Source organism: Chelon labrosus (genome assembly GCF_963514085.1).
Source record: "Chelon labrosus genome assembly, chromosome: 8".
NCBI lineage: Eukaryota > Metazoa > Chordata > Actinopteri > Mugiliformes > Mugilidae > Chelon > Chelon labrosus.
Window position 1 is genome coordinate 14,647,741 of NC_140358.1, and position 27,376 is coordinate 14,675,116.

At 40.7% G+C, this 27,376-nt stretch overlaps 2 protein-coding genes and 1 long non-coding RNA gene across 5 annotated transcripts; all 3 read right to left on the reverse strand.

The window, feature by feature from the left end:
• Nucleotides 1-87: 87 nt before the first annotated feature.
• On the reverse strand, nt 88-26,717 carry hmgxb3 (HMG box domain containing 3). Of its 3 annotated transcripts, XM_084549945.1 has the most exons (21): nt 26,324-26,717; nt 25,583-25,745; nt 25,293-25,467; nt 23,717-24,223; nt 23,518-23,625; nt 23,237-23,371; nt 22,918-23,153; nt 22,501-22,613; nt 22,334-22,414; nt 22,022-22,104; nt 21,831-21,938; nt 21,564-21,698; nt 20,820-21,127; nt 20,595-20,722; nt 19,644-19,775; nt 19,366-19,550; nt 19,019-19,241; nt 18,731-18,864; nt 3,253-3,372; nt 2,863-3,072; nt 88-2,484 (listed from the first exon to the last, which is right to left on the reverse strand). In XM_084549945.1, exons 2-21 carry the CDS (start codon nt 25,720-25,722, stop codon nt 1,888-1,890), a joined length of 3,858 nt encoding a protein of 1,285 aa, XP_084406071.1. In that variant the 5' UTR covers nt 25,723-25,745; nt 26,324-26,717; the 3' UTR covers nt 88-1,887. The 3 variants fall into 3 exon arrangements, with proteins under 3 accessions (XP_084406071.1, XP_084406070.1, XP_084406069.1); XM_084549944.1 differs by having other exon boundaries at nt 22,501-22,610; nt 25,583-26,717; XM_084549943.1 differs by having other exon boundaries at nt 25,583-26,717.
• LOC311491884 (uncharacterized protein) lies at nt 3,793-10,059 on the reverse strand. Its single transcript, XM_084549946.1, has 6 exons — nt 9,940-10,059; nt 7,670-9,806; nt 7,457-7,510; nt 6,757-6,894; nt 6,397-6,531; nt 3,793-4,811 (listed from the first exon to the last, which is right to left on the reverse strand). Exons 2-6 carry the CDS (start codon nt 9,792-9,794, stop codon nt 4,597-4,599), a joined length of 2,667 nt encoding a protein of 888 aa, XP_084406072.1. The 5' UTR covers nt 9,795-9,806; nt 9,940-10,059; the 3' UTR covers nt 3,793-4,596.
• LOC311491885 lies at nt 14,554-18,713 on the reverse strand. The gene is made up of 3 exons (XR_014699197.1): nt 16,995-18,713; nt 16,377-16,539; nt 14,554-16,101 (listed from the first exon to the last, which is right to left on the reverse strand). It is a non-coding gene; the product is annotated as an uncharacterized lncRNA (long non-coding RNA).
• Nucleotides 26,718-27,376: the final 659 nt, after the last annotated feature.

Genomic DNA, 27,376 nt, shown 5'->3' on the forward strand with positions numbered 1-27,376 from the left:
TCAAAGTAAATGTAAAGATTAACCATCAAGACACTGTTTCGTATTTGAAGCTTATTTCATTAAGCAAAAAAACAAACAAAAAAAAAAAAAAACTAATTTGAAAGTCCTGTTACGGAGGCAATAACAAAGTGTTTCCCTTTGAACCACAGTGGCATCCCCTGATCACGTAGTGACTGTAAATCCACTACTGTTAAAGACTTTTCTTGAAGAAAAAAAAAAAAATAATCCCACAATTAAAAAGACTCTTCATGCAAAAACCCGGGCAACTACAGGAAGCCTCAGTGAAAATAAAACTGACGCTATAAACTCGTAGAATACAGAAGTAGCAGCTTTACGTGTCTAAACAAACGGATAAAAAAACAAAACAAGAAAAGCTGTGCAAAGGTTGTGAAGCAAAGGCTTTTAAAATGTGATCTGATTCAACATGAAGCACTCCTCATGAAGCTACTTAGACAGAATCCTGCGTGTGCCCGTCTTTGCTGTGTAAAATATATCATTTGATGCCATAAAGCTGCCTGTTCTGTTCATCACATCATCTGGAAATCTTCCACTAAAGATAACACTGATCATATTTGAAGCATCTGTCATACAGTGACTGATATAAGAATGATACTGATTGTGGTTGGTGGTTTCCATGAAGACATGCGTAATAAAACTCAAGTCACTTGGCTACATGAGTTTGCGTGTTTCCCCCGCTCCCCCTGAAACAGTTGAACATTTCTATAGTCAAGTATCTTTGTCACACTTTAGGGTTTTATACACAGTGTTAGTTAGCGCTCAGTGATGTCAGACAATCATCACTATTATTTCATTACGACTATCTGGTTTTATGACAACATTAGACGTCTGTCACAGACAAAGATTGAACTTATTATCAATTTTATATTTATTAGTTACATTACCGGCTTAATTTACATACATATTAATACTATATCTACACAATATACATGGCAGCTTGAGTGTTTCTTCACAAACAGGTGTCTCTACTGCAGCATCAATGAAAGCCCGTCATTTATTTTATATTAAAAGCATAAATAGCCTTTACTAGTAACAACTGAAAAAGGGAATCTCTCTGAAGTAGTTCATGCAGGCAGCTATACTGAACATGTTGTTTCTCCGAGGCCGACGGGTACAACTGATCTCCAAGAAGGTGACATGAAGCAAAATTCAAGCAAAGGCCGCCAGCAAAAGGTCCACGACCACATTAAGGTACAGTACAATCAACACATAAATACTGTAGGTATTTCCTCGCTTTCCAAAAGCAAACATTAGTCCAAAAGGCAGCGAGTGGCAGTTAAGAGGTAAGAGTGTAAAACGCAGAAATGTCTCTCTGGCCATAAAAGGGTAATCAATAAATTATTCTTGCTTAAATATTTACATTTAGATTTGAAGCAGTTAATAAAGTCCTGCTTACATTCCGTCCGTCAGAGGAAAGCACACGATGCAGTTCACGTTATCCTCACATGTACAGTACACTGACTCTTGGTAAAATGCATGCATTACATTCTTTTAGTCATTTGAGAATGATTACTTTGACGTTCCGTCTCCAACATATTGACTTATTCTCACACTCGCTTGTTAAAGACGGTTAAAATGGCTCCACACTGTAACTTGTTATTTGAACACACAGCTGTTACAGTAACACCTGAAAACTTCAACACACATGAACCTGTTAAACATGTATCTCAGTGTGTTGCTGTGAACTACTCTCCAGAACTTAAGTATCCTCATTACTCTGCTACCTCACTATTGTCAGGTAAACCACTCTATCTTCAACACTTGCATCTCTTGTTATACCACCTCTGTTCTCCTCACTCCACCCATCTCTTTTTATTTTCAGTCAGTCTTTCTGCCAGCCTGTTGATTTATCTGACTGTCTCAACATTTTCACTGAGGCAGGACTAGCTCACATGTCTTTGCCCCTTCCTCCTGTGTCTGTCCCTCCATCCCGCTCCCTTCACCTTCTTCTTTCTCCGTGTTGATCTGCGCCACTCCCAGTCGGTACAGAGCATCCCTGATCACCACCTCTCCCGGCTGGCAGGCATTCACCACTTGGTTGATCTGCTGGCTCACGATATCTCTGCTAGTGAGGAAATCTACCAGCCGGTTGAACAGGTAGTAATAAGCGGTGTTGTTGAAAACCATTGGTTGTTTACGTGCATGGCTCACTGATGTGCAGTGCTCAGGTTTTTCTTCTGTAGAGTCAGTCGCAGATGTATCTGGTTGATCTTTCTGTTCTGGCCCTTTATCATCCTCCTCTTCCTTCTCCGTCTCCAGCTCAGCCACCAGGCTGACGTAAGGCTCCAGGTCTCTGCAGAGGGCCATGGAGTGGTGCTCTGGAGCAGGAGGCTCCTGGGCTACTCCTGGGGGATGAACCAGCCAGCAAGAAGTGGATTTGGTGATGGGGTGGACCTGCTGGTTCTCTGCTGCCAAGGACAGATCGGCGCTGTATGGCTGGTCTTGCAGCTCAGCACATGACACAAACTAAAGAAGAAAAAGGAGAGTTTTTCTGTGCAGGGCCAATTTTTTGCAACACAAATAGACATATTTGTGTCTAACACTAATAAATGAGGTTAATTCTGGATCCAGATGCAAACAAGGAGGTAGCTCTCTCTAGAAATCCTAGTAACAAGAATAAAAAACTGCTTTTCCTCAACCTGAACTGTCAGTTTGTCAAATTGAAGTGGTCACATTAATAATGTCATAAACTTTATATAAGACGTTATATAAGTCATGTATGATTTATTTTTTGTGAATATACTTGTAGATTAAAATAATCTCTGATTGGACTTTAAACTGATTTAATTCCAGGACATATTTGAGTCCTCTGCTAGATAACTGGATTAGACTGAAATCACCCACCTCTGTCTTTTCAAAGGGGTCTGAGAAGGAGCCCTGGTTCCTGCCCCACATCTGGGTTGCCAGCTCTGGGTACTGCAAGTCAGTGCACAGTGCCACCTGTCGAGCACAGTCACAAACATAGACTGGGGGCCAGTAGCGAGAGGACACCAGCAAGTCGACGTGATCTCGAGCCGTCTCTCCTCTCACCAAGTACTTAGAGGCACACACCACCTGGGGACAGGTACAGGAGACAAAGTGCAGATCGGTGAAGTCTTTACAAAAACACAAGGACATCTGCGTTTTTGGTTCCTGCGAGGAAACTAATTATTGATTGATTGAGTTTATTTCAACATGACTGGCTCACTCATGACTGTGTAACTAGTTTAACAATGACAGGGCTGCTGTTTTTACCTTGTGGGGGCAGACCTTTGACAGCTTGCCAGCGGTGAGGTGTGGAGGGGGTTGAGGCGCAGTGGCGAGGCCGCTATGCACAACCGAGTACAGGGAGATCAAAGAGGCTAGCAGCTCATTCTGACACAGAGGGAAACAGAAAGCCGAATTTTATTAATACAAACTGCCACACAGATATGAGAGCACTGAATAAGCAGCAGTAAAAACACAAATTAGCAGTAATTATGGAAATCATCTTTGCAATTAAATTAAAGCTCACATGCAAAGCATCTTGCCTCGGGCAAGACACTGGGTCTAGCAGCCCCAGGGTGAGGGTGAGGGGAGGAGGGTTTTCTGTTCTACAAACCAAGAACTTATCACATGATCAGCGTGTTTCCTCTAAGAGTCATACTCTAGCTAGTATTAGCAATCGCTATATTTACAGTCATTAACATACAAAAGCAGAAATGCGCAGCATAATAAGCACGAAGGCACATGTTCCTCTCTATGCCCCTCACTCTCTCTCCCTCTCTTAAACACACACACACACACACATCCTTGTCTTTGTTGTATTGTAGGGACACCTGACCAGACGATGCATTGTGGGAACCACCTTTTCTGAGGGTTGTATAGCACTGAAAAAAATCATGTAGCATCCTGAAGGGGGCGTAAACACACATGTCACCTCAAATGATCAATCAGACAAAGTTGAGTTCCCAGACAAGACCAGGAACCGCTTTCTGAGGACTTGTCAGGTTTTAGCTACATGTGAGACCAATATATGCACACTTTCTGGTTTTTCTTCCATCATGAGTACCATTTAACAGTTTCAGGTTAAACTTACTACTGGGAATCACTTAACACCTTTGACTGCCAAGATGAGTGCTGTGCAGCCATAAATTTTGGTTTGGTAACAATTAATGAAAAATGTCAGGCAACATCAACAGACTCAGGCTTTTGGTTTAAATTCTTTGTCTTTATTTTCACTTTCCAGTAAACCAACCTGTTTTTGTTTATTAATTTATAAAATGAATTAATAAAAATAAAAATTACAACAAAGAAAAGTCACTGGCTCCACATTTTCTATGGCCAGGATAACTCGTATACCAAAATAATTGATTGACTAATCAAAAACTAAAGTTTGTGTGTTGGTTCTTAGTTTGTTCTTGCTCATAACAGTATATATATATATATAACAAATTTCTGTTTTTAAGTGCTTCTTTTTGAGTTAAAGGAACTGTCGCTTTTTCCTGGAACACGACATGAAGTAATGAAGGACATCATGTACTTCTCAACAGCACGAATCTAACATAACAGAAATGTATCTGGTATAACAGCTTAACATAACAATGTTAAATGTCCTCTTTAAACTTTATGTTTTAGCGCTGTGATTCTATTCTTTATGTAGAATTTTATGGCCAGCCAATTTCTGTTTTGAAGTGCTTCTTTTTCGAGTTGAAGGCACTTATCACAGTCGCTTTTTCCTGGAACACGACATGAAGTAATGAAGGACATCATGTGCTTCTCAACAGCACGAATCTCCTCTTTTTCCCACATCCTTCGCTTGAAAGGTTGGCGACCTGTGAAAAGATAAACTCAAATAATATCAAATATTTCTGTATTGTCCAATGAAAATGTTACTGGAAAGACAAAAGTGTGTGTGATTGCTAGAACTGTAGTTTAGGAAAATCAAGAAGTGATGTGGAAGCAGTGCTGTGCATGGTAAGGACAAACAGGAATAAAAAGGTCTCTGAGTGCCAAGCTCATAATCACAGGTACACCAAAGCCACCTGCTTGCAATGTAGAATCAAGTTGCTACAAGAGTACATTGAGTCCCAAATATCACCCATTGCATGCAGCAGTTGCAGAGAGCTCTACTCCCCCTTACCAAAGCAAACACTGGACAGATGCAGCATATCCTCTGAGCATGCAGTACCTTTGAAGTAATTCTGGAGAATAATTAATTGTTTTGGACTTGGGATAATAACATATTTGCATAAAGCAAACTCTCTCATAATTAGTGTATTTAGCACAACATCAAATAGTTGGATACATTTTTATATATTATATATTTATATATTAAAATATTAAGAAGGTGTAACAATACACTACACAAATTAAAAGACTTGTCAGTTTTAAGAGGGCCATGCTGTGCAGATAGATCTTCACTATATCAAAACCTTAGTCTCGTCCAAAAACATTAAAGAACGGCAACTGGACTTGTAGAGTTTCTTGAAGACATTTCACCACTCAAACAAGTAGCTTATTCAGTTCTACAAGACAGGTGGGGAGCTGGGGAAATACTGATATTGAAAACTCCCCACACTGAAAACTACTGGGACAAATTGGATCCAGATGAAACCATCGTATCCTATGATGTTACTTAACTATTCCCATGTATTCCCACCACAGAAGTCACAAAAGTAGCAAGGGAAAGACTACTAAAGGATGACATCTCGGCCGATAGAACCAACCTCACTCTGCGTGAAAAGATATCTGAAAATGGAGAGGAGGAGAACAACAAGAGGAGGAACATTGTCATCCCCTATGTAGCTGGCGTATCGGAGAAACTCAGGAGGATATTGTTTTAGGAAGCACTGCATTCCTGTTAATTTCAAATCCAGTAACACACAGAGGTAGAAACTTGCTCGTGAGGAAACAATTCAGCAGTCCACCTATACCTCAAGGACTTTTGAAGACAACAATGTCCAAATTTTAGCCAGAGAAGAGAGATGGTTTGAAAGAGGCGTAAAGGAAGCCATCTATGTCAAACTGGAAAATCCTACACTGAACAAAGGAGGTGGACTGAGATATAATCTGCCATCAATTCACAATACAATCTCATGACAGGTAAGAATCTAGCCATTAACATACATCAGGCGTGTTTCTGATGGGTAACATCCACAGATGTTCCTATTTAAACCCCAACTTCCCACCAGTCCTTCAAAACTGAAGACACTACAAGTCCAGTTACCATTCTTTAACCTTTTTAGATATACCATAACATGACTGACTGAACCTTCACAAACCAATCATTTGTCTTGTTTTCAACAGAATAATTCTCTGTGAGAAATGAGTGAACATATTGTTTAGACATACTGGCAATAAAACATTGTGTCAACACTGGCAGAGACAACTGTCACAAATTTGATCTTAAAACTTTACCTCTTTCACTTTTTGTTGACTTGCGGTGACAGGGTGGTGGAGGTATCATGGTGTCTTTCTCTGGTGCTTCATTATGGCTCACATCTGGTATTGTGGTGTAGTTCTCTTCTCTCTGACTGGATGTAGCCTGTCTCTCTTTAAACAAGAAGAAACGTAATTACAAAGTTATCAGTTGAGATATAATAAAAGGTACTTCTTAACACATCTTAAAATATTTGAAGTGCTTCCCAGTAACCTCACAGGTGCTTAACAGTGCTGTGAGTATATATTTGATACTATGCAGCTGTATATAAATCAGCAATAAAACATTGCATCAACAATTTAGGGGCAAACAGTAACAAATCTTGAACTTAAAACTACCTCTTTCACTTTTTGATGACTTGTGGTGACAGGGTGGTGGAGGTGTCATGGTGTCTTTGTGTGGTGCTGCTTCATTATGGCTCACATCTGGTCTTATGGTCTTGTTCTGCTCTCTCTGACTGGATATGGCTTGGCTCTCTTTAAACAAGAAGAAAAATAATTACAAAGTTATTAATTGTGATGGAATTATTTCGTATTGTGGTTTTTATTACATCACTTATTTATTGATTTTCATCGCTATCAAAAATGTATTTATTCACAGCTGTGTTTATTCAGCTTTTAGTTATGGATGTGTCTAATCCATAGTAGTCTAATCATTAATAAGAAATTGGTTTCATGAGTTCGTGTATATTGAATACTATGTCCGCTGTATGCAAGAACGTTCTGATCAAGACAAAATAAATCAACTTATTTTTTTGTCCATTTGTAAGGGCGATGAACTTAATACGCAGTAAATTTTGTTATTTAACATAAATAACGGCTATTTCTGGTAGATAACCAGATATAAGAGTAAATCGGCTGCTTGTTCTCAACAAAATAGTTATTTGCAATAATCTTAATAACATTTAACCTATTCTTGTGAGCAGGAATGAGTAAGAACTCTGATCAAGATCAGAACATACTTGATAGGGACATCCCTAGAGAAATTAATATCCTTCAGTCCATCATGGTGATAATAAAGACCATATAAAACTCTTACCTTGTGAACCTGACTCTAAAACATCCTCAGTATCACTGTCCAGGTGCACATTCTCTGTATGTTTGATGAGAGAAGGAATGAGAATGACTGTTAGTGAAGGCTAAATGCATTGCATTCATTTTTTACATACATCAACAATATAAGAGCCTTAGAAACACAGTTTGCTTGTTGTTTCTTTTAAGCAGAAATGTGATGAAGATGAATAATTAATACCTTCAGGATCAATGTTGATGTCATCCAGAGTCTTTCCCTTGAATTCTGCCAGACGTCCCTTTTCAAGCGACATGAGGACTTTGCTAATTTTGGCAAGCTGGAGGGTGCCCTCAGGAAGTCTGTAGAACTGGCGATGCACTCTTATATCATGACCAAGAAAATCCGCTAACTGATCCAGTTCTGTATTACTGAGGTTGAGTACTTGAGACAAAGTTCCTGTTTGTTTGCGCAGTTTTGTAGAGGTGAGACTTTCTGGACTTTTTGCACCACAGGCCTTGGCAAAGTGTCGAAGGCAGTCAGACCCACGGTAGCAGGTAAGAGCAGATGGTCTTGCAAATAAGTATATGTTCTCCAGAGGAACCTCACATTCCTGCCGTTTGCTGACAAGCAGATCCAGTGCTTGCTGCATTGCTGGAGTCAAAAGCACAGGAACTTTTCTTCCCCTTTTTCCTCTTATCTCTACCCTCCTGAAGTGTTGACAGAGTTTCTTTTCTAGGTCAGAGAGGGCTAAATTCACATCTTCCAGAGGGTCAGATGGATTTTTTGACAGATATGCAGAAAGGGGCATTTTTGACACCTCCCCTGCTCTTCGTCGGTTAAACAAAATGACTTGAGTCAAAGTGATCTTTGCCAACTGTCCCCATGTCTGGGGGGATGTCTCTGTGGACAACTTGCTGTGAATATGTTGTTGCTGCTCATCTAAATAAGAATGAAGAGTCTGGACATCTTTCGTGAATGGGAGCAAAAGAGGGGCATTCCACTTTGATTCCTGAAGTGTTCTCAGTGATGCAGCTGATACCATTTCATTCCATCTGGTTTCATATACTTTGCGGAATGTACGAGCATCTTTCGCTGCACTGTAGTTGTTCAGCACATTTGCACGGCTCTCCACAAGCATTGAAATCTTTGTCAAACTATGTCCAAGTTTGAGAGCAAGACTTGGACGTGTGTATGTATTGGTTTCACTGTTATGGCCTGCCACTTGTTTCACTGCTTCCACAACATGCATGAAATTTGCAGGTTGGATGTGGTCTTGAATGGTCTTCAAAGGAGTGGTCTTCCTTGAGCATATCAAAAGTCTTCCCAGCTCTCGTAGTTTCTGACGAATGTATTCATGTTTGCCAACATCATATCCCAGTCTGTTATATAGATGCTCACCATATTCCAAGATACATACATCAGATTTGACTGCCGAATAAACATCATCTTGAACCATGTTATTTAGCAGTTTCCAAAATTCTGCTTTGACACCAGGTGGTGGTGGTGTCGCAAATGCACAGAGAGCCTGGACACGGGTCTTGCCAGGTTTTTTTGGAGCACCAGGCTTAAACTTGCAGATCATCATGTGCCGCCAAAGTAGTTTCTTCGCAAAAAAGCCTTGACAGTATATACAATGCAGGAAATTCTGCGCTTGGGAATCCTTTTTGGGCTGCTTGCGGGGAACAAGATCTCCCATGCCAGCATTTAGTACTTCGACATTGTGAGCAAAGTTTCCCCTATTTCTCAAATGTTCCAGGTGCATTCGTCTTTCCTTGGAGCCTTTTGGGAAGGACAGAGCTTGTACAACCTCAGGCTTGTTGTGATGAGCACGCTCTAGATGCCTTGCCATTTTTCCAACTCCCAACTTACAGTACAAGCAGTATTGCTTTTTGTTGTACATTCTTGACCCATCCTCCTTTTTACATACAGCAACTATGGAAAGTGAACCATCACATGAGGAAGAAGTACTATCAGGAAGATTCTGGACAAGAACCGCTTCTGAGTTTTCCAAAAGTTTTGGGGCTTCAGGTGTTCCAGGAGCCACTGTGTCTGTATGCCAGGATACACTGTTGGAAGACTGCCTTTTATGTCTCACGATTGAGCTACCTTTTCTTAAGGGAGAGCGTCCTCTGTTAAGCCTCTGTTTTGATGAATCATCATTGAGTTCTGTTGTTGAGAGACAACTATCTCTGAAGTCATCCATTGTTCTTTCTAGGCATCCTAGCATGCGCTGATTCTGATGAACTGGCTCAATTACATCACTAGTGTCTGTACCATCAGAGTCATCACCACAAGTGTCAGGAACATATTCCTCTTCACTGTCATCTGAGCTTGGATCAAAAAGCTCATCTGAATCAAAATCCATCTGGTTGTGTATCTTAACAAAAGAAAACGTAAATGAAAGTGAGCAAATTAATTGAATATTTACTTTGCACAATTTCTCACACTACCAGAAAATAAATGTTTCCCATATGCATCAGTGTTATCTCAACATTATGTGTGTTGTTTACCTGTATGCTTTTGGTCCTCCTCAGCCTTGGAATCAAATCTTGGTCTTCTTTGGAGAGGCTAGAATCAGAGTCAGAATTTGCATACGTAGCCTGGAGAGTCCAAAACAAATGTGGGCACTTAGAATTAAAAACATTTATAACATACAAAGGTGACAAAAATAAAGTCGAGTAAACCCGAAAATCCCCAAAAATGACATAATGGTACTTTAAATGACGGCTAATATTCACATGATTTCGGGATGAAATTTAATAAAGAAAAATGTAAACAATGTAGGATATTACATGCACTACGAAAACACTAGTAAAAAAAAGCTTGACTTCTGTGGCACCTGTCAAACATGATGTGTGTTCATGTTTAAAGGTAGACAAGACACAATAAATGTACTTAAACTGAGACAATATCAGTCAGTTAGCGGCATCCCCACAACAAGGATAGACCTGACAGGAGTGTGTAAGAGTGGGAGTGGTTACAACTGAACACTGCTCTTCTCAATCCACCTGGACCCCATGAAGTCACAAAACCCAGATTGTGATTTCATGGGGTCCAGGTGAAATCACACAACCCCTGGACCCCATGAAATCACAAAACCCAGATTGTAATTGACAGCATTCTTATGACTTAAGAGTTAAACCTCAAATAACCTCACCTCAGTATCTAATCAAACAGGAAATACTTTAGAAGTAGAAGTACACCAATGAAAACAATTCATGTAAAGTAGTACCTCTTCCTGGGACACTGCAAACTTCTGAGCATCCTGTCTTATGGTTGTGGAGATGTCAGCTTCAGTACACTCAGTGAGGGTTGATTGTTCTGCAGCCTGAAAAATGTGTTTCACATTACTATTGAGTAGTTGATCAGCAGTAACAATATTTCAGTCACACAAGACAACAGTCATGAGTGTAGAGCAGATATTGAAAAGTTTCCTGTATATGACTCAAAGTTCATAGGTTCAAGTCAGTTCTGACTTCTGTCATAGTGTATGTTGCCTGCTGTAGGACTGCAGGAACCATTAGACTTGGGAACAAGCAAGGGTGGTGCCTGGCAGAGGGAATTTAACCTATGACCAATATCTGGTATGTCTAGTAGAGATCAAACTGTGCTTGACTTCAGTGGCACCTGTCATACATGATGTGTGTTCATGTTTAAAGGTAGACAAGACACAATAAATGTACTTAAACTGAGACAATATCAGTCAGTTAGCGGCGTCCCCACAACAAGGATAGACCTGAAAGGAGTATGTAAGAGTGGGAGTGGTTACAACTGAACACTGCTCTTCTCAATCCACCTGGACCCCATAAAGTCACAAAACCCAGACTGCGATTTCATGGGGTCCAGGTGAAATCACACAACCCCTGGACCCCATGAAATCACAAAACCCAGATTGTAATTGACAGCATTCTTATGACTTCAGAGATACACCTCAAATAACCTCACCTCAGTATCTAATCAAACAGGAAATACTTTAGAAGTACAAATAAACAAATGAAAACAATTAATGTAAAGTAGTACCTCTTTCTGGGACACTGCAGACTTCTGAGCATCCTGTCTTATGGTTGTGGAGATGTCAGCTTCAGTACACTCAGTGAGGGTTGATTGTTCTGCAGCCTGAAAAATGTGTTTCACATTACTATTGAGTAGTTGATCAGCAGTAACAATATTTCAATCCAACAACAGTAACCATAAGCAGTCACACAAGACAACATTAATGACTTTAGAGCAGATATTGAAAAGTTTCCTGTATATGACTCAAAGTTCATAGGTTCAAGTCGGTTCTGACTTCTGTCATAGTGTATGTTGCCTGCTGTAGGACTGCAGGAACCATTAGACTTGGGAACAAGCAAGGGTGGTGCCTGGCAGAGGGAATTTAACCTATGACCAATATCTGGTATGTCTAGTAGAGATCAAACTGTGCTTGACTTCAGTGGCACCTGTCATACATGATGTGTGTTCATGTTTAAAGGTAGACAAGACACAATAAGTGTACTTAAACTGAGACAATATCAGTCAGTTAGCGGCGTCCCCACAACAAGGATAGACCTGACAGGAGTGTGTAAGAGTGGGAGTGGTTACAACTGAACACTGCTCTTCTCAATCCACCTGGACCCCATAAAGTCACAAAACCCAGACTGTGATTTCATGGGGTCCAGGTGAAATCACACAACCCCTGGACCCCATGAAATCACAAAACCCAGATTGTAATTGACAGCATTCTTATGACTTAAGAGTTAAACCTCAAATAACCTCACCTCAGTATCTAATCAAACAGGAAATACTTTAGAAGTAGAAGTACACCAATGAAAACAATCAATGTAAAGTAGTACCTCTTCCTGGGACACTGCAGACTTCTGAGCATCCTGTCTTATGGTTGTGGAGATGTCAGCTTCAGTACACTCAGTGAGGGTTGATTGTTCTGCAGCCTGAAAAATGTGTTTCACATTACTATTGAGTAGTTGATCAGCAGTAACAATATTTCAGTCCAACAACAGTAACCATAAGCAGTCACACAAGACAACAGTCATGAGTGTAGAGCAGATATTGAAAAGTTTCCTGTATATGACTCAAAGTTCATAGGTTCAAGTCAGTTCTGACTTCTGTCATAGTGTATGTTGCCTGCTGTAGGACTGCAGGAACCATTAGACTTGGGAACAAGCAAGGGTGGTGCCTGGCAGAGGGATTTTAACCTATGACCAATATCTGGTATGTCTCGTAGAGATGAAACTGTGCTTGACTTCAGTGGCACCTGTCATACATGATGTGTGTTCATGTTTAAAGGTAGACAAGACACAATAAATGTACTTAAACTGAGACAATATCAGTCAGTTAGCGGCGTCCCCACAACAAGGATAGACCTGACAGGAGTGTGTAAGAGTGGGAGTGGTTACAACTGAACACTGCTCTTCTCAATCCACCTGGACCCCATGAAGTCACAAAACCCAGACTGTGATTTCATGGGGTCCAGGTGAAATCACACAACCCCTGGACCCCATGAAATCACAAAACCCAGATTGTAATTGACAGCATTCTTATGACTTCAGAGATACACCTCAAATAACCTCACCTCAGTATCTAATCAAACAGGAAATACTTTAGAAGTACAAATAAACAAATGAAAACAATCAATGTAAAGTAGTACCTCTTCCTGGGACACTACAGACTTCTGAGCATCCTGTCTTATGGTTGTGGAGATGTCAGCTTCAGTACACTCAGTGAGGGTTGATTGTTCTGCAGCCTGAAAAATGTGTTTCACATTACTATTGAGTAGTTGATCAGCAGTAACAATATTTCAATCCAACAACAGTAACCATAAGCAGTCACACAAGACAACATTAATGACTTTAGAGCAGATATTGAAAGGTTTCCTGTATATGACTCAAAGTTTATAGGTTCAAGTCGGTTCTGACTTCTGTCATAGTGTATGTTGCCTGCTGTAGGACTGCAGGAACCATTAGACTTGGGAACAAGCAAGGGTGGTGCCTGGCAGAGGGAATTTAACCTATGACCAATATCTGGCATGTCTAGTAGAGATCAAACTGTGCTTGACTTCAGTGGCACCTGTCATACATGATGTGTGTTCATGTTTAAAGGTAGACGAGACACAATAAGTGTACTTAAACTGAGACAATATCAGTCAGTTAGCGGCGTCCCCACAACAAGGATAGACCTGACAGGAGTGTGTAAGAGTGGGAGTGGTTACAACTGAACACTGCTCTTCTCAATCCACCTGGACCCCATAAAGTCACAAAACCCAGACTGTGATTTCATGGGGTCCAGGTGAAATCACACAACCCCTGGACCCCATGAAATCACAAAACCCAGATTGTAATTGACGGCATTCTTATGACTTAAGAGTTAAACCTCAAATAACCTCACCTCAGTATCTAATCAAACAGGAAATACTTTAGAAGTAGAAGTACACCAATGAAAACAATCAATGTAAAGTAGTACCTCTTCCTGGGACACTGCAGACTTCTGAGCATCCTGTCTTATGGTTGTGGAGATGTCAGCTTCAGTACACTCAGTGAGGGTTGATTGTTCTGCAGCCTGAAAAATGTGTTTCACATTACTATTGAGTAGTTGATCAGCAGTAACAATATTTCAGTCACACAAGACAACAGTCATGAGTGTAGAGCAGATATTGAAAAGTTTCCTGTATATGACTCAAAGTTCACAGGTTCAAGTCAGTTCTGACTTCTGTCATAGTGTATGTTGCCTGCTGTAGGACTGCAGGAACCATTAGACTTGGGAACAAGCAAGGGTGGTGCCTGGCAGAGGGAATTTAACCTATGGCCAATATCTGGTATGTCTAGTAGAGATCAAACTGTGCTTGACTTCAGTGTCACCTGTCATACATGATGTGTGTTCATGTTTAAAGTTAGACAAGACACAATAAGTGTACTTAAACTGAGACAATATCAGTCAGTTAGCGGCGTCCCCACAACAAGGATAGACCTGACAGGAGTGTATAAGAGTGGGAGTGGTTACAACTGAACACTGCTCTTCTCAATCCACCTGGACCCCATAAAGTCACAAAACCCAGACTGCGATTTCATGTGGTCCAGGTGAAATCACACAACCCCTGGACCCCATGAAATCACAAAAACCAGATTGTAATTGACAGCATTCTTATGACTTCAGAGATACACCTCAAATAACCTCACCTCAGTATCTAATCAAACAGGAAATACTTTAGAAGTACAAATAAACAAATGAAAACAATTAATGTAAAGTAGTACCTCTTTCTGGGACACTGCAGACTTCTGAGCATCCTGTCTTATGGTTGTGGAGATGTCAGCTTCAGTACACTCAGTGAGGGTTGATTGTTCTGCAGCCTGAAAAATGTGTTTCACATTACTATTGAGTAGTTGATCAGCAGTAACAATATTTCAATCCAACAACAGTAACCATAAGCAGTCACACAAGACAACAGTCATGAGTGTAGAGCAGATATTGAAAAGTTTCCTGTATATGACTCAAAGTTTATAGGTTCAAGTCAGTTCTGACTTCTGTCATAGTGTATGTTGCCTGCTGTAGCACTGCAGGAACCATTAGACTTGGGAACAAGCAAGGGTGGTGCCTGGCAGAGGGAATTTAACCTATGGCCAATATCTGGTATGTCTAGTAGAGATCAAACTGTGCTTGACTTCAGTGTCACCTGTCATACATGATGTGTGTTCATGTTTAAAGGTAGACAAGACACAATAAATGTACTTAAACTGAGACAATATCAGTCAGTTAGCGGCGTCCCCACAACAAGGATAGACCTGACAGGAGTGTGTAAGAGTGGGAGTGGTTACAACTGAACACTGCTCTTCTCAATCCACCTGGACCCCATAAAGTCACAAAACCCAGACTGCGATTTCATGGGGTCCAGGTGTAATCACACAACCCCTGGACCCCATGAAATCACAAAACCCAGATTGTAATTGACAGCATTCTTATGACTTAAGAGATACACCTCAAATAACCTCACCTCAGTATCTAATCAAACAGGAAATACTTTAGAAGTACAAATAAACAAATGAAAACAATTAATGTAAAGTAGTACCTCTTTCTGGGACACTGCAGACTTCTGAGCATCCTGTCTTATGGTTGTGGAGATGTCAGCTTCAGTACACTCAGTGAGGGTTGATTGTTCTGCAGCCTGAAAAATGTGTTTCACATTACTATTGAGTAGTTGATCAGCAGTAACAATATTTCAGTCCATTAACAGTAACCATAAGCAGTCACACAAGACAACAGTCATGAGTGTAGAGCAGATATTGAAAAGTTTCCTGTATATGACTCAAAGTTTATAGGTTCAAGTTAGTACTATTGAGTATTTGATAAGCAATAAATGTTGAGCAGATATTCAAAACTCCTGCAAAACAAAACATTATTAGGCTATTAAAAGCACCTTTAAACCAGTACAAACAGAATATCATTCTTGAACAACACTTTTACATTGACCTTCGTCCATTAAGTTTCATACCTTTTTCCTCCAAGGCCAGTCACTTCCTCCATAGTCATATGTTATTTCTTCTCCAGGTTTAATGTCCCTCAGAGCAAAAAGAAACAGGTGTGGCTTGCCTTCGGAGATGACCTTCTTTATCTTGCAATTTGGATGGTTGTGGTCATCATTGACTAGTCTTCCTAGACTGCCATCTTCTAGAGCTGCATCAATACTTCAAAAAAATATCGTATCACTGATTAGTTTTCATAATATTAAATCATAAATTGTATCCTTCACAAACTTACTATCGGCCCTCAAAAAGTAAACTTCAAGTAAGATTGATCTTATTTTTTAATGACAATTGTGAAGTTACTGTTATTAGATAGATTTTAAGATAAATAACCTAACTTCAGGCCTTTCATCAAGGTAATCTATGCCACACAGGAACCCTTCTGATTGTTACAGTTGAAAAACGAAACACATTAAAACAAAACAGTTTAGCCTTACCACCATGCTCTTTCTTGCCAGTAGAAGTCAAACATGAAGACAGCACATCTAGCATGATATGTCCTCCTCCTTCTCTGGGATTCTTCAGAATTTATTAATTCCCCTCTGTACTCCACCACAAAGTCTCCTTTTTGAAAATGGGCCTTGGCAAACACTCCACGACCTGATGAGCACAGAAACATACCATTAGACTGTTTAATGTGACAGAAAGCTGGAGAAGTAGAACTTATTCCTTTCATATGTTATATGAAATTGATGTTACATGCTGATGTCAATTTCCCTGCGGGAACCTCCCAAAGGGATCAGTAAAGTTGTCTATCTATCTCTCTCTCTCTCTCTCTCTCTCTCTCTCTCTCTCTCTCTCTCTATCTATCTAATAACCTCAAGACAGCATATAATTCCTAACAGTTGCATACCTTAGTAATGAATGCACAAACTGGATTCCATTATTGAGATAGGACCACATGTAAACAACAATTTACTATCTTAGGCCTGAAAAACAAAATGTGCTGTCTTTTTTTCTTTACAAAAAGGAAAAGCATGTCCAAGTAAAAGAAAAGCAGAGACAGAGCTACCAAACAACAAAATAAATGAATACTGAAAACACACACACCATACCTTTGAAAGAGTTGATGTATTTCACTTCCAACTCTGCAATTTTGTCGATGGCCTTGGCTGCATGTTCTATTGCATCTTGTTGTGGAGGTTTCCTGCGTCTCATTGCAGCCATTGGTAATCCTATAATCATATTTGAGATGTCATCAAAATTTATGTCAAACTATATTTAACATGATCCAACTTTTAACACGAACTTCACGTAGGACATTTAACATTTCTTTTGGAGAGATGGCAGGTTACACTTGAAACCGAGTTTCTTTAAAATAAAAATAAAAATCCCGTTTATCACGTGGTTTAAAGTTCTAGACTGTTCACGTTTTTTCACATGGCCGACCGCAGTTAGCCTACGTAGCATCACTTCACTCACGTTACGGATTAAAATAAACCACGCACAAAACATGTTGCTTTGTAAATTAAGAACGCACAAAAACTCTGTGATGTTTATTTTAATGTAAATTTAACCGACGTGGCTCATGTTCAGAACGGTATAACGTGTTTTGCACAAGATAAAAACGCTTCTTTTTACTTTTTATTTTGACCAAATGGTGCATGTAAATCACACCAAATAAGCTAACTTCGCTACAAAAACAAATTAATTTAACGTATGGGTTACTTACCTTATGCTGAACACGACACCATTTGCAGACTTTTCTCCAACTTGTCTCTGCGTCTCTCCTCGTTATCTTCATCACCGTGTGCTCGTTGAAGAATCCTCCCATGAGCACCTGCTCATGGGAGGATTCTGGGTAATGTAGTCATATCAAATTAACTTTTTTTAATTAATTTTTTTTTAATAATAGAGGTTAAAAAGATCCCCCTTGGTTGATTTACAGTATTATATCATAGTATGTTATTATATTATTTTGATTATTAATTAGTAGCTTTTCTTGATTAAACAACTTATATATTCTGGCATGGCTACGTTTTTAGCTTAGCTTTAGCATCTCTGCCATACACAAAAAGACAGAAAACTGGATTTTTTTTATTAGAACTGTAAAACATTTAAAAGTGCAGCTCTTAAAATTATTATTTTTTGTTTTTTAATTATTTGTTTATTAAGTTTTATTAGTTTTATTTATTTATTTATTTATCTTCATTACCGTGTGGTCACTGAAGAATTACCCAGAATCCTCCCATGAGCAGGTGCTCATGGGAGGATTCTGGGTAATTTCAAATTAACTTTTTTTTTTTACTTATTTTATTTATTAAGTATATGGTTCCTACCTTGTCAGTAAACCTACATTTATTGTGTGATGGCACTGTTTAGGCTGTCTTTTGGAGTTCGTCCATTCAGTCACCTTAAACATAACGTAACATTAGCAGCTAATCAAAGACTTAGCCTTCCCGGAAGTCAGTTGCTCGCACATGCTCAGTTTACCTCAGTGTGTGTCCAAGTGTGTGTTGAGGCAGTACCTCGCTTTGCCACTAGTGGCCGGTAGTGAGTTACACCTTCTAAACACACCTAAGCACAAAAAGTTGGCACATGTTCAAAATGGGGTTAAGCCTGAAACTTTGACAGAGCATTGTTTTGACCATTTTTTCACTGAATCTGAGGTTATTTTTGTGGGGTCCGGGTTTTGGGACCCCACAAAAATTTTGGACCCCACACTGTGACTGTGCTAACTGGTTCGTGGCCCCACAATATGATAAAGACAAACACACACACACACACACACACACACACACACCCATACACACACACACACACACACACACACACACACACACACACACACCTTGGTGCAGCCTGGTGTGATGGTTGTCCCACAGCGCTCCAGTATTGTTCTCAACTCCTCCTCACTGTGATCTTCTATCTTGTCGAGTCTGAGCTGACCATCATGAATGAGACGAACCAAAACAGATGGATCTCCTGAAACACAGTAAATCAAGTGTAATTATCTTTCCTGTAGCTACATATTCTCCATGTACGTATGTTCTGTATGCTGATATTATGGTATAATAACAGTCACGGGGTGGATGCATGTAAAAGGTTTGAGTTAACAGGAATTACAGACAGCATGTACCTGAAGGAGGCTGTACGTGTGACAGGACCTTGTCCTTCTCTGTGTTGATGACAGTGGGACCCCTCATCAGAGGAGGGGTGAAGGGAGCGATGATGGAAGCGTCCATCCGCGTGACAGGGATGTCAGTGGGGAAAGCGGCTTGCTCGATGGCCTCACTCTCCATCGTCAGCCAGAAGTCGTCCACGTGAACTTCATCTGAGACTGAAAACTCAGGCCAGGTAAACTGCAGAGAGAGAAAGACGTCACAACAGTGTGGAATAAACAGGCACGCAGTCAAACACCCCAGGAGCCTGTAAAACAGTCACTGCTTAATAGCTCTCATTTTTATTGCATCGCTAGTCTGTCACCTCGACATTCTTGAGCTCGAGGACGTTGTTTGTGTATCTCTGCGCAATCTCAAGCTTTGGAGCGATGCCACAAATGCCGCAGATCATATCGTTGTAATCCCGTACTGTCACACACTCAAAGGCCCAGTAGCCGCTCAGGAGAAGCTCTTGAATTTGAGATGATTCTTCTGGACTAAGAGTGTGGACTGAGGCAAAGAAACACAAAGAGAGGATGGACTATTAAAAAAATGTCCTAGACCAAACCTGAAGAATAAATTGCAGTTTACTCCAGCACTTACCAGGATGATTGGGGACGTGGTCTAGTAAAGTCCTGACTGCCTGAGAGGGGGACTGGCCTAGTTTGATGGTGGCTCTGATCTTCAGGAACAGGTCAATACTCACCAGGAGTCGGTTCCCAATGTTGAACAAACCTGTTTGTAATAAATAAATAGGACAACAGCTCAGAAGATTTATTTGAGTTTTGTTTGAGCTTGAAGAAAATCCTGCTGTCTGTGATCTTTTGCAAATAAATGAAACAGTGCACAAAGTGTGCAAAGCTGCCGTTTATTAACCATTTCTTATGTTTCAAAAAGCTACTGAAGATAAATAATGATGACCATGACTTATTTGTGTTTTGCATTTCAAAAAAGGACCTACATTTTGAGATTTGAAAAAAAATAAATAAATAAATCTCCAGAAATGAGTTTGTAGGGGGCAAGCGCATTTTACTGGTTACATGCTGTGTACACATAATTTACAGCTATGGTGCCCCCTTTTGGCCAATCAGTAAAATACAACATCTTCAAAGTAAGGGCATTGGTGCTTAATGAAATGCTGTACACTGATTAGGCATAACATTATGACCACCTTCCTAATATTGTGCAGGTCTCCCTTGTGCCTCCAAAACAGTTGTGACACATCAGAGAATGGGCATTCTGGTGGTATCTGGTGGGGCTTTTGGGTCCTATGGGTTGAGGGGAGGGCCCTCTGTGGATCAGGTTTGTTCCAGTGCATCCCACAGATACTTGATCAGTTTGGGATCTAGTGAATTTGGAGGCCAGGTCAACACCTTGTGCTGTTTTTCATGTTGTTTTTTTGTGTGTAAATGGTACATGTCTAAGTAACATCCACACGAAAGCCACGTCCAAAAGTTTCCCAGCAGAACATTGTACTGTCACAAGATGATCAATGTTATTTACTTCTCCTGTGAGTTTTTTTTTTGGTTGTGGCTGTTTGGTGTTTCCGTTTACCTGGATGCAGGTCAGTGAAGCTGTGCAGGGCCAGACACTGAACGTTGAGGCACACCTTGAGCTGCAGAGAGGCTGTCTGCATCAGCGTTTCAGTGAGCAGCCAGCAGTCCTCCTGTCCCGCTACGGTGCTAGAAGGTAGAAACATTCACAGCAGCATATATTAGTGAACCACACACCAAAAAAAAACCATAGAACCAAATCATAAGACATAACAAATCGTCTCACTTCTGCCCTCCCTTGAAGAGTGGGTAGCTACACAGGCCGCAGTGAGTAGCTGCCGATTCATAGAACTGAGGCCACCCAGACTCTACGAATGTCTCTGTCTCAGCTGTGTTTTCCTGCCCCTGGTCACTCGGTTGAACCAAGACTATTTGGAGACTGTTTAGCTCTTGGATGAGGGTTAATGTTTCCTGAAGCTCAGTCTCGCTCTCGGGAATCTGCAGGGAGCTGCGCAGTAGTTGCAGAGTATTTTGGCGCTGGATGTCTTTCTGGGCAGGAGTCAGGGGCTGGTACGGATCCAGCAAGGTCTCTGACTGAAAAATAATGAGCGCAATTTATCCACACTGAATGATGTCAAAGAAGGCTTTTAGATAGTGCTGCAATGAATAAAGCTTTGTGTTTATAGGTTTGTTCATGAGCTGCAACAAGGTTAGAATACTTCATGAAGTAGAGGATAGCTAAAAACAGACATATAAGATTTTAATAAAACAAAAACACTTACACAAAGAGTGAAGAAACAGGTGTTAAGGACGTAAAAGATATCAGTAATCAGTTCTACTTGCTTAAAAACCATGAAGAGAAAACATCAAAGCCCTGTATTCAGTGTTAAGTCTAGATTTAAGAGCCAACTGCTCAGGGATCCAAGGTTGTGCCAAGGCTCATAAAAGGGATCGAGAGGTCAGAGTTACAGCTGGAAACTAATCCTACAACATCTGAAACAAAACCTGGAGGAAGTAATGTCTCCCTTACCTTTGTTGCCTTTTTCTGGGTCAGCTCACAGCCACATTTAGGACACACCGCAGGTTTGTGCCTGTTCTTATACATATAGTCACAAGATGGGTTCTTACACCGACCCCTGCCTCGTGCTGTGGACAGCCCCAAGTCCTAAGGGAATAAAGAGCAGCACAAATACCCCAATGACAAAAGAATATCCAGAAACAAAATTACAGTTTGAACATTGTGCGTAGTCTAATTAATACGATTTGGAGCAAATTAAATTGCAATGAATATACTGACAAAGCTGGAAACCGTGTGCTGTTTGAAAGGCACAACTGACAAGAGGTTCAGTCTCCTATCAGTCAGTGAAGACACAGGCTGGTTTCTGTCTGCGGGGATTAGAGAATCCTACAGAGAGACAGAATGGACTTAATTTACAATTTCACTGTTTTCTACTCGTATGTTCTTTAAAGTTATGTGTGTGTGTTCACCTGACTGGCTGTGGTTGTTGGGACCATCTGACCAAGCTGCTTTAAAGTGCTGGGTTTCAGACCTGAGAAACTCTCTTGAGGCACTGTGGTTAGAAAAACAACCACACCAGCTGAGTGCGGAAACTTCCGAAAGTACAGTCACACACACACATATATATATATATATATATATATAGATATAGATATATATAGATCACCGTCTTCCGCTCTGTCAACAAAGCATGTCTGAGTATGCCAAATAACAAGAACAGAAAACAGAAACCCCAAAGCGAAAGATCACACTTGATAAACAGAAAATCAAATGCACAGTACCAGGGGATTCTTTATTGTTGTGTGCAGCTGGAAATTTGCCTTTGTCATGTGGGACGGTTATGACCTGAAACAAAGCACGGCCTAGAACACAAACACAAGCGAGCATGTAAATATGGTAGAAGCTTATTTCAAGCTTCTTATATATATATATACACATATCATTTCACCTGTGCTGTAGCAAGCAGGAAGGATGGGCCTCACAGGCTTCCTCAGCATAGAGACACTGTTTCTGTCCATTCCTTGGACTACGGCATTTTTAGGATTGTCTTTCACTTGTCTTCTTAACGGCAGAGGAAAAGTCAGGTTAGATACAAAAATGTAAAAACTCACAACTTAATTTGCAATAAACAGCTGCTTTTAAAACATTGTCAATGCCAGTGTAATCCTCCCGCCCCTATTTTGTGGAAAACAGTGAATTAAAAAAATAAAAAAGATAAGACAAGGTAATTATTCATGTGAAACTAATGCTGCCATCTGCAAATGAGGTACAGCACAATCAGCACAGTTTAGATTAAGCTACTGCAGACCACGCACACTCAGACTCAGAACTGTGTGCTGGTAACAAATTATGGCTTTAGACTCACTTTGTTTTAACCTGTGGCTTGGTGCTGCTGCCCTCTGGTGGTACTCCAGATGAAGCTGCACGCTGCTTCCTGTTGCACCGCTGAGCCTGAACTTCTTTGTTGCTCCCAGCGGCGTTTGTTTTACCAACATCCGCATTCGCCTCCTGAGCAGGCGGCGGGGTGGTTGCACAGCTTTCGCTAACTCCCTGCGGCCGTTGCTTGGATGCCGCTGCCTCTTTCTCTTGCGTCCTCTTTGCCTGATTTAAAATATTGCAGCCAAAGGTTATGACATGAAGCGCAAATAAAACCAGATGTTTGTTCAGGATGCACTGACACTTACAGCAGGAATCCATTTTCCACCCAAGTGGCTCCCACACTCTGGACACGTAGGCGGCTTGTGGCGGGTGACATACACGAAAGAACAGCCAGGATTGAGACACCTCCCTCGACCTCTCCTTGTGTACGTCTTCACAGACTGCAGAAAACAAAAAAAATATATAATTGCATGTCTCTCAACGCCAACTAAAAAGATTTCTACAATCTAATCTCTTAATTTTCTACGTGTGCGTACAGGTTACAGGATCAACATTTTTAACTTGGAGTGATTATGTGGCTGTTTACCATTTTATATGAAGGTTTTGCACTTTGTTCTAAGCTGGTTCCTACAGAGACCATCATCAAAGAGCCCACAGAGGTGACCCCTGCCAAAGACTTTGGTTCCAGCAGGTTCTTGAATGAGGGAGAAATGAGTAAAAATATTCTGTGATTAAAATAGTGACTAAACATAGATCATTCTACAATCTGGTAGAAGGATGTTTACCTGGGTGGGTATGATAGTGACCACCTGTGTGGTTTCCCCCTGTGTCTGCTGCACCATCGCCCCACTATAACTACTGCTGGCTCCTCTTGTCTCATTTCCTGTCACTCCATTTGTTGTAAAGTCAGCAGAGGCCTGCGGGACACATGTGTCTGTGGAGGGCGTGTCTTTGGATGAGGAGGATGAGGAGGAAGAGGATGATGGGATCCCTTGGAGGGCGATGGAACGAGACACCACAGCTGTTTCCTCTGCTATGTCATCGGCAACAATGGGGTGCTCAGAAAGTTCCACCTCCCCAGCAAACCCAAGGGGTGTGAACTGAGGCTCCTGGGTAAGGGAAACCGAGGGCAGGCCTCCGTCAACAGGACTATCCAGGCACTCCACGCTCACCTCCGACTGAGAGCCTCCTGGTTGCTGGTTTGAGGAGGAGCCTTTGGACAAGAGGAAGTAACTGGCTCTGGGAAGGATTTTGCGGAAGCCTGGCAGGTCTTTGGAGGGGCTGAGAGACGACTGAGGGGAGAGCATAAACAAGAAAATTGTTCATGGCTTTCCATGAAATCACTTTTACATTACACAATCAATTAGGTCCCTGTTCAGATAAACAGCTGCTTTGTCTGTGCCATGAAAACTGGGACAACTGGAAAACTGTGCCATGAGCCCTATTCATTGCAAAAAATAATCAATTGAGTTTACGACATAAGTGCTCAGCAATGCATAATCATTAATAAGGCCTCTGATATACTCAAGAGCCGATACCAGATCAAGCTCTCTATCATGGCAAATCTTTTAAAAGGATTTGGTTGGGCTGACTGCACAGCACTATAATTAATTTACTGCTGTTGGTTCTGCTGGTGCAACAGTTTTGTAAGAAAGTACATTAATCCCTACATTTAATAAAAGAGACCGATAAGGAGAGAGAGCATTCAGTAAATTCTAGCTTGTTGCTGTGCTCACATACAGTATATTTTGGTACTGGCGTATTCACAATAAAGCTGTTCTCATTTACATGTTTTTTTCTTTTTCTGTTTCTGCTGTTAGACAAATCTAATATGTATGAAATAGTGGCTGAAAGGAGGCCCACTAAGATTACACATTTATCCGCTTCATTTATCACTTCCAAGACTTTTCCAAGCTGCTGCTCTGCACTGCTAAAAATGCTGAAATTATAATCGTGAAATGTTGTGGAAACAAAAGAGGGGACCACGCGTTTCTGATTACAAGGCTTTGACATTATTTAAAATACAAATGTCATGACAAACTTGACATAAAGAAGGCCCAAGCTGTCAACTATAGGGGAGCATTGGCCTTGATACACATAAAATTCAGATTGTCATTAATATCCTAGGAATGGCAATATTAGCACCCGATAACTGTCTCTTTGATGCCACACGTGTCAGCCACAGACGAGCTTGTTTTGGTACCAACTGTCATTGAGATTCTTACGGAAAATGTTATTTAACTCTAAGCAAAAAATGTGTAGATGCCCTGACAATGGACGAAGGTTCAGAGGTTTATTTGAGGATTCAAGTGATAAAAATATGGTTTCAGCTAATGTAAGGAGGTTGAGGATGTAGCTTACTGTGTCCATGCCCTCCTTCTCCAACTTGGCTTTCTCCAGATAGTAGCTTTTTTCAGCCACGCTGAGTCTTTTCCAGCTCTCACTGATGCGTTTGTTGATCTCTGACTGCGGCATATTAGGGATTCCAAGCTGCATAACCTGGTGGACATCGAAGTAGTAAAGCAGGTAGGCTGATCTAGGAAAGACAAGAAATTCAACAATGAGAGATAAAGGGAGGGACGGTTTCGATTTTTCAAGCCACAGTCAGTGTTTCAGAACAGACTGAAAGCCTGTTAAGTTATGTACATTACCGGGGCTTCTTGGGTTTCTCCACATTGTCTTCTTGAGCTTTGCTCTTCCTCTTTTTTGGGGTGGTCGCCTCCACTTGATTAAAGGCGCTCTCCGCCTCTTCTGTCACTTTCACTACCTCCAAGACCTCCACTTTCTCCATGATCTCCAAAGATCTAGGACAAACTTCAAAAATAGCTTGAGATAGTTTCATGTTTCAACCTTAAGGAAGGTAGAATCTGGTGCAGAGGCGCTGCATCAGACTCTTGTACCCTCTCTACCATCCCCTCACAAAGGGGACACAACAATACCAACCAAATATACACAAATGCATATTAAATTGCGTAACAATATTAATTTAGTACCATAATATACATACAATTGAATGTCTAAACAGTGGGGAATGCTTAGCCACTCTGTTGTGGACTAATGAAATCACAGTGTTTCTCAACTTTATTATAGCTCATTGGCTGTTCCTGTTTCAGCGGACGAGAGACAAATAGATTCTCACAAAAGCTGTAACTAATAAAAGCTGTAAAAAGTAGGACAGTGTCACTACAGGCTAATGCATCATCAATACACTGCAAAAACAGCATGTTGCCCGCTCGCCGTGCATGTCCCTCATTGGGAGACTAACCCAGAGCGCTAACATGTTAAAAACACGACTCATTCCCTGCTTTAAACGCAGGTTTAATTGCGTGTGTCAATACTGACCGCACAGTCCGTCAGTTATCCAATGAAATGCCTTCTTATTGAAGCCTTACCTACAACGGCCCGAGGAGCTACAAACGACTCTTAACAACGTTTAGAAGTCGCCGGAAACGTCACACATCGTGCCGACGACAAGTAAAACTAATATTTTCCCTTTCTACATGTTTTAATCAAGACCTTGCGGTGTATAAGTGCCAGTAAAGCTGTAAAGTAGCTTCGTTTCTTGTCGTCTTGTGAAAAAGAAACATGGCGGATTGTTGCCATGGTCATTAGCCAATCACATCCCGGAATAAACAAGTGTGGACCAATCATCGAAGACGTTTTTACCACGTGAAAATAACGTGTGCGTCCCATGTACCCATGTAGTATAAATTGGGGCCACAAGTCGGCGCAGTTTTCAATTTGGTCACTCTGAAAAACACAACGGAAAATATAGGTTTCTCTGGATATCAGCCAGCCACTTATTTGAGGAAAAGTAATGAATAAGATAAGAGGTAAGAAGATAAGATAGGATTTATTTTTTTTATGCCATATTGGGGAAATGTGCTGCAGCATACAGTTTAAACTTTAAGGGGCGGTGCACACAAGAGATAAAATGTAAATATTAAACTAATAATAATAGAAAATTAATTACAGGATAAATATTTGCTTTATCTTTATCTAAAGTAGATACACTGGTCTAAGTAATGGTTATAGGTCACTATTCATTAACTGTATTACAGACTTAGAATTAAACTAATGTAAAATCAGTGCATTTCTTTGTATTTTGGGGAAAAAAGAAGAAAAAATGAAGTGACAGAGCTGACAAGACTAATAGGCGGTTTAGACTTCTGCGTTAAGTTGACGCAGAGGCTATGGTGACAGTGAAGACCCCTATGCTGACCCTTGCACTGTTAAGACATGGGGAGGCTTTCTACTCCACAAACCTGCAGGTGGGAAATTTTTCAAAAACGATACAGACCTGTGTGACATTTTCAAATTTCGAAGTTTGGGAAGAGGTGAATAATTGCAGATATTGTGATATATGCAGAAATTCACTTTCAAAATAAAAACCTTGGCCTCTAGTGTGCAGGTCAAGGAAAGTAGAAACTTGCATGCTGTCATCA

Coding starts and splice junctions, on each gene's coding strand:
- LOC311491884 (XM_084549946.1), bottom strand. CDS start 9,794: ATGGATTTTGATTCAGATGAGCTTTTTGATCCAAGCTCAGATGACAGT. Junction 6,895..7,456: donor TTTAGAGTCAGGTTCACAAG/GTAAGAGTTTTA, acceptor TCTTGTTTAAAG/AGAGCCAAGCCATATCCAGT. Junction 4,812..6,396: donor GTCAACAAAAAGTGAAAGAG/GTAAAGTTTTAA, acceptor ATCTTTTCACAG/GTCGCCAACCTTTCAAGCGA.
- hmgxb3 (XM_084549943.1), bottom strand. CDS start 25,773: ATGAAACTATCTCAAGCTATTTTTGAAGTTTGTCCTAGATCTTTGGAG. Junction 24,224..25,292: donor AGAAGGAGGGCATGGACACA/GTAAGCTACATC, acceptor CTCTCCCCTCAG/TCGTCTCTCAGCCCCTCCAA. Junction 19,242..19,365: donor TCGAGCTCAAGAATGTCGAG/GTGACAGACTAG, acceptor CTCTCTCTGCAG/TTTACCTGGCCTGAGTTTTC.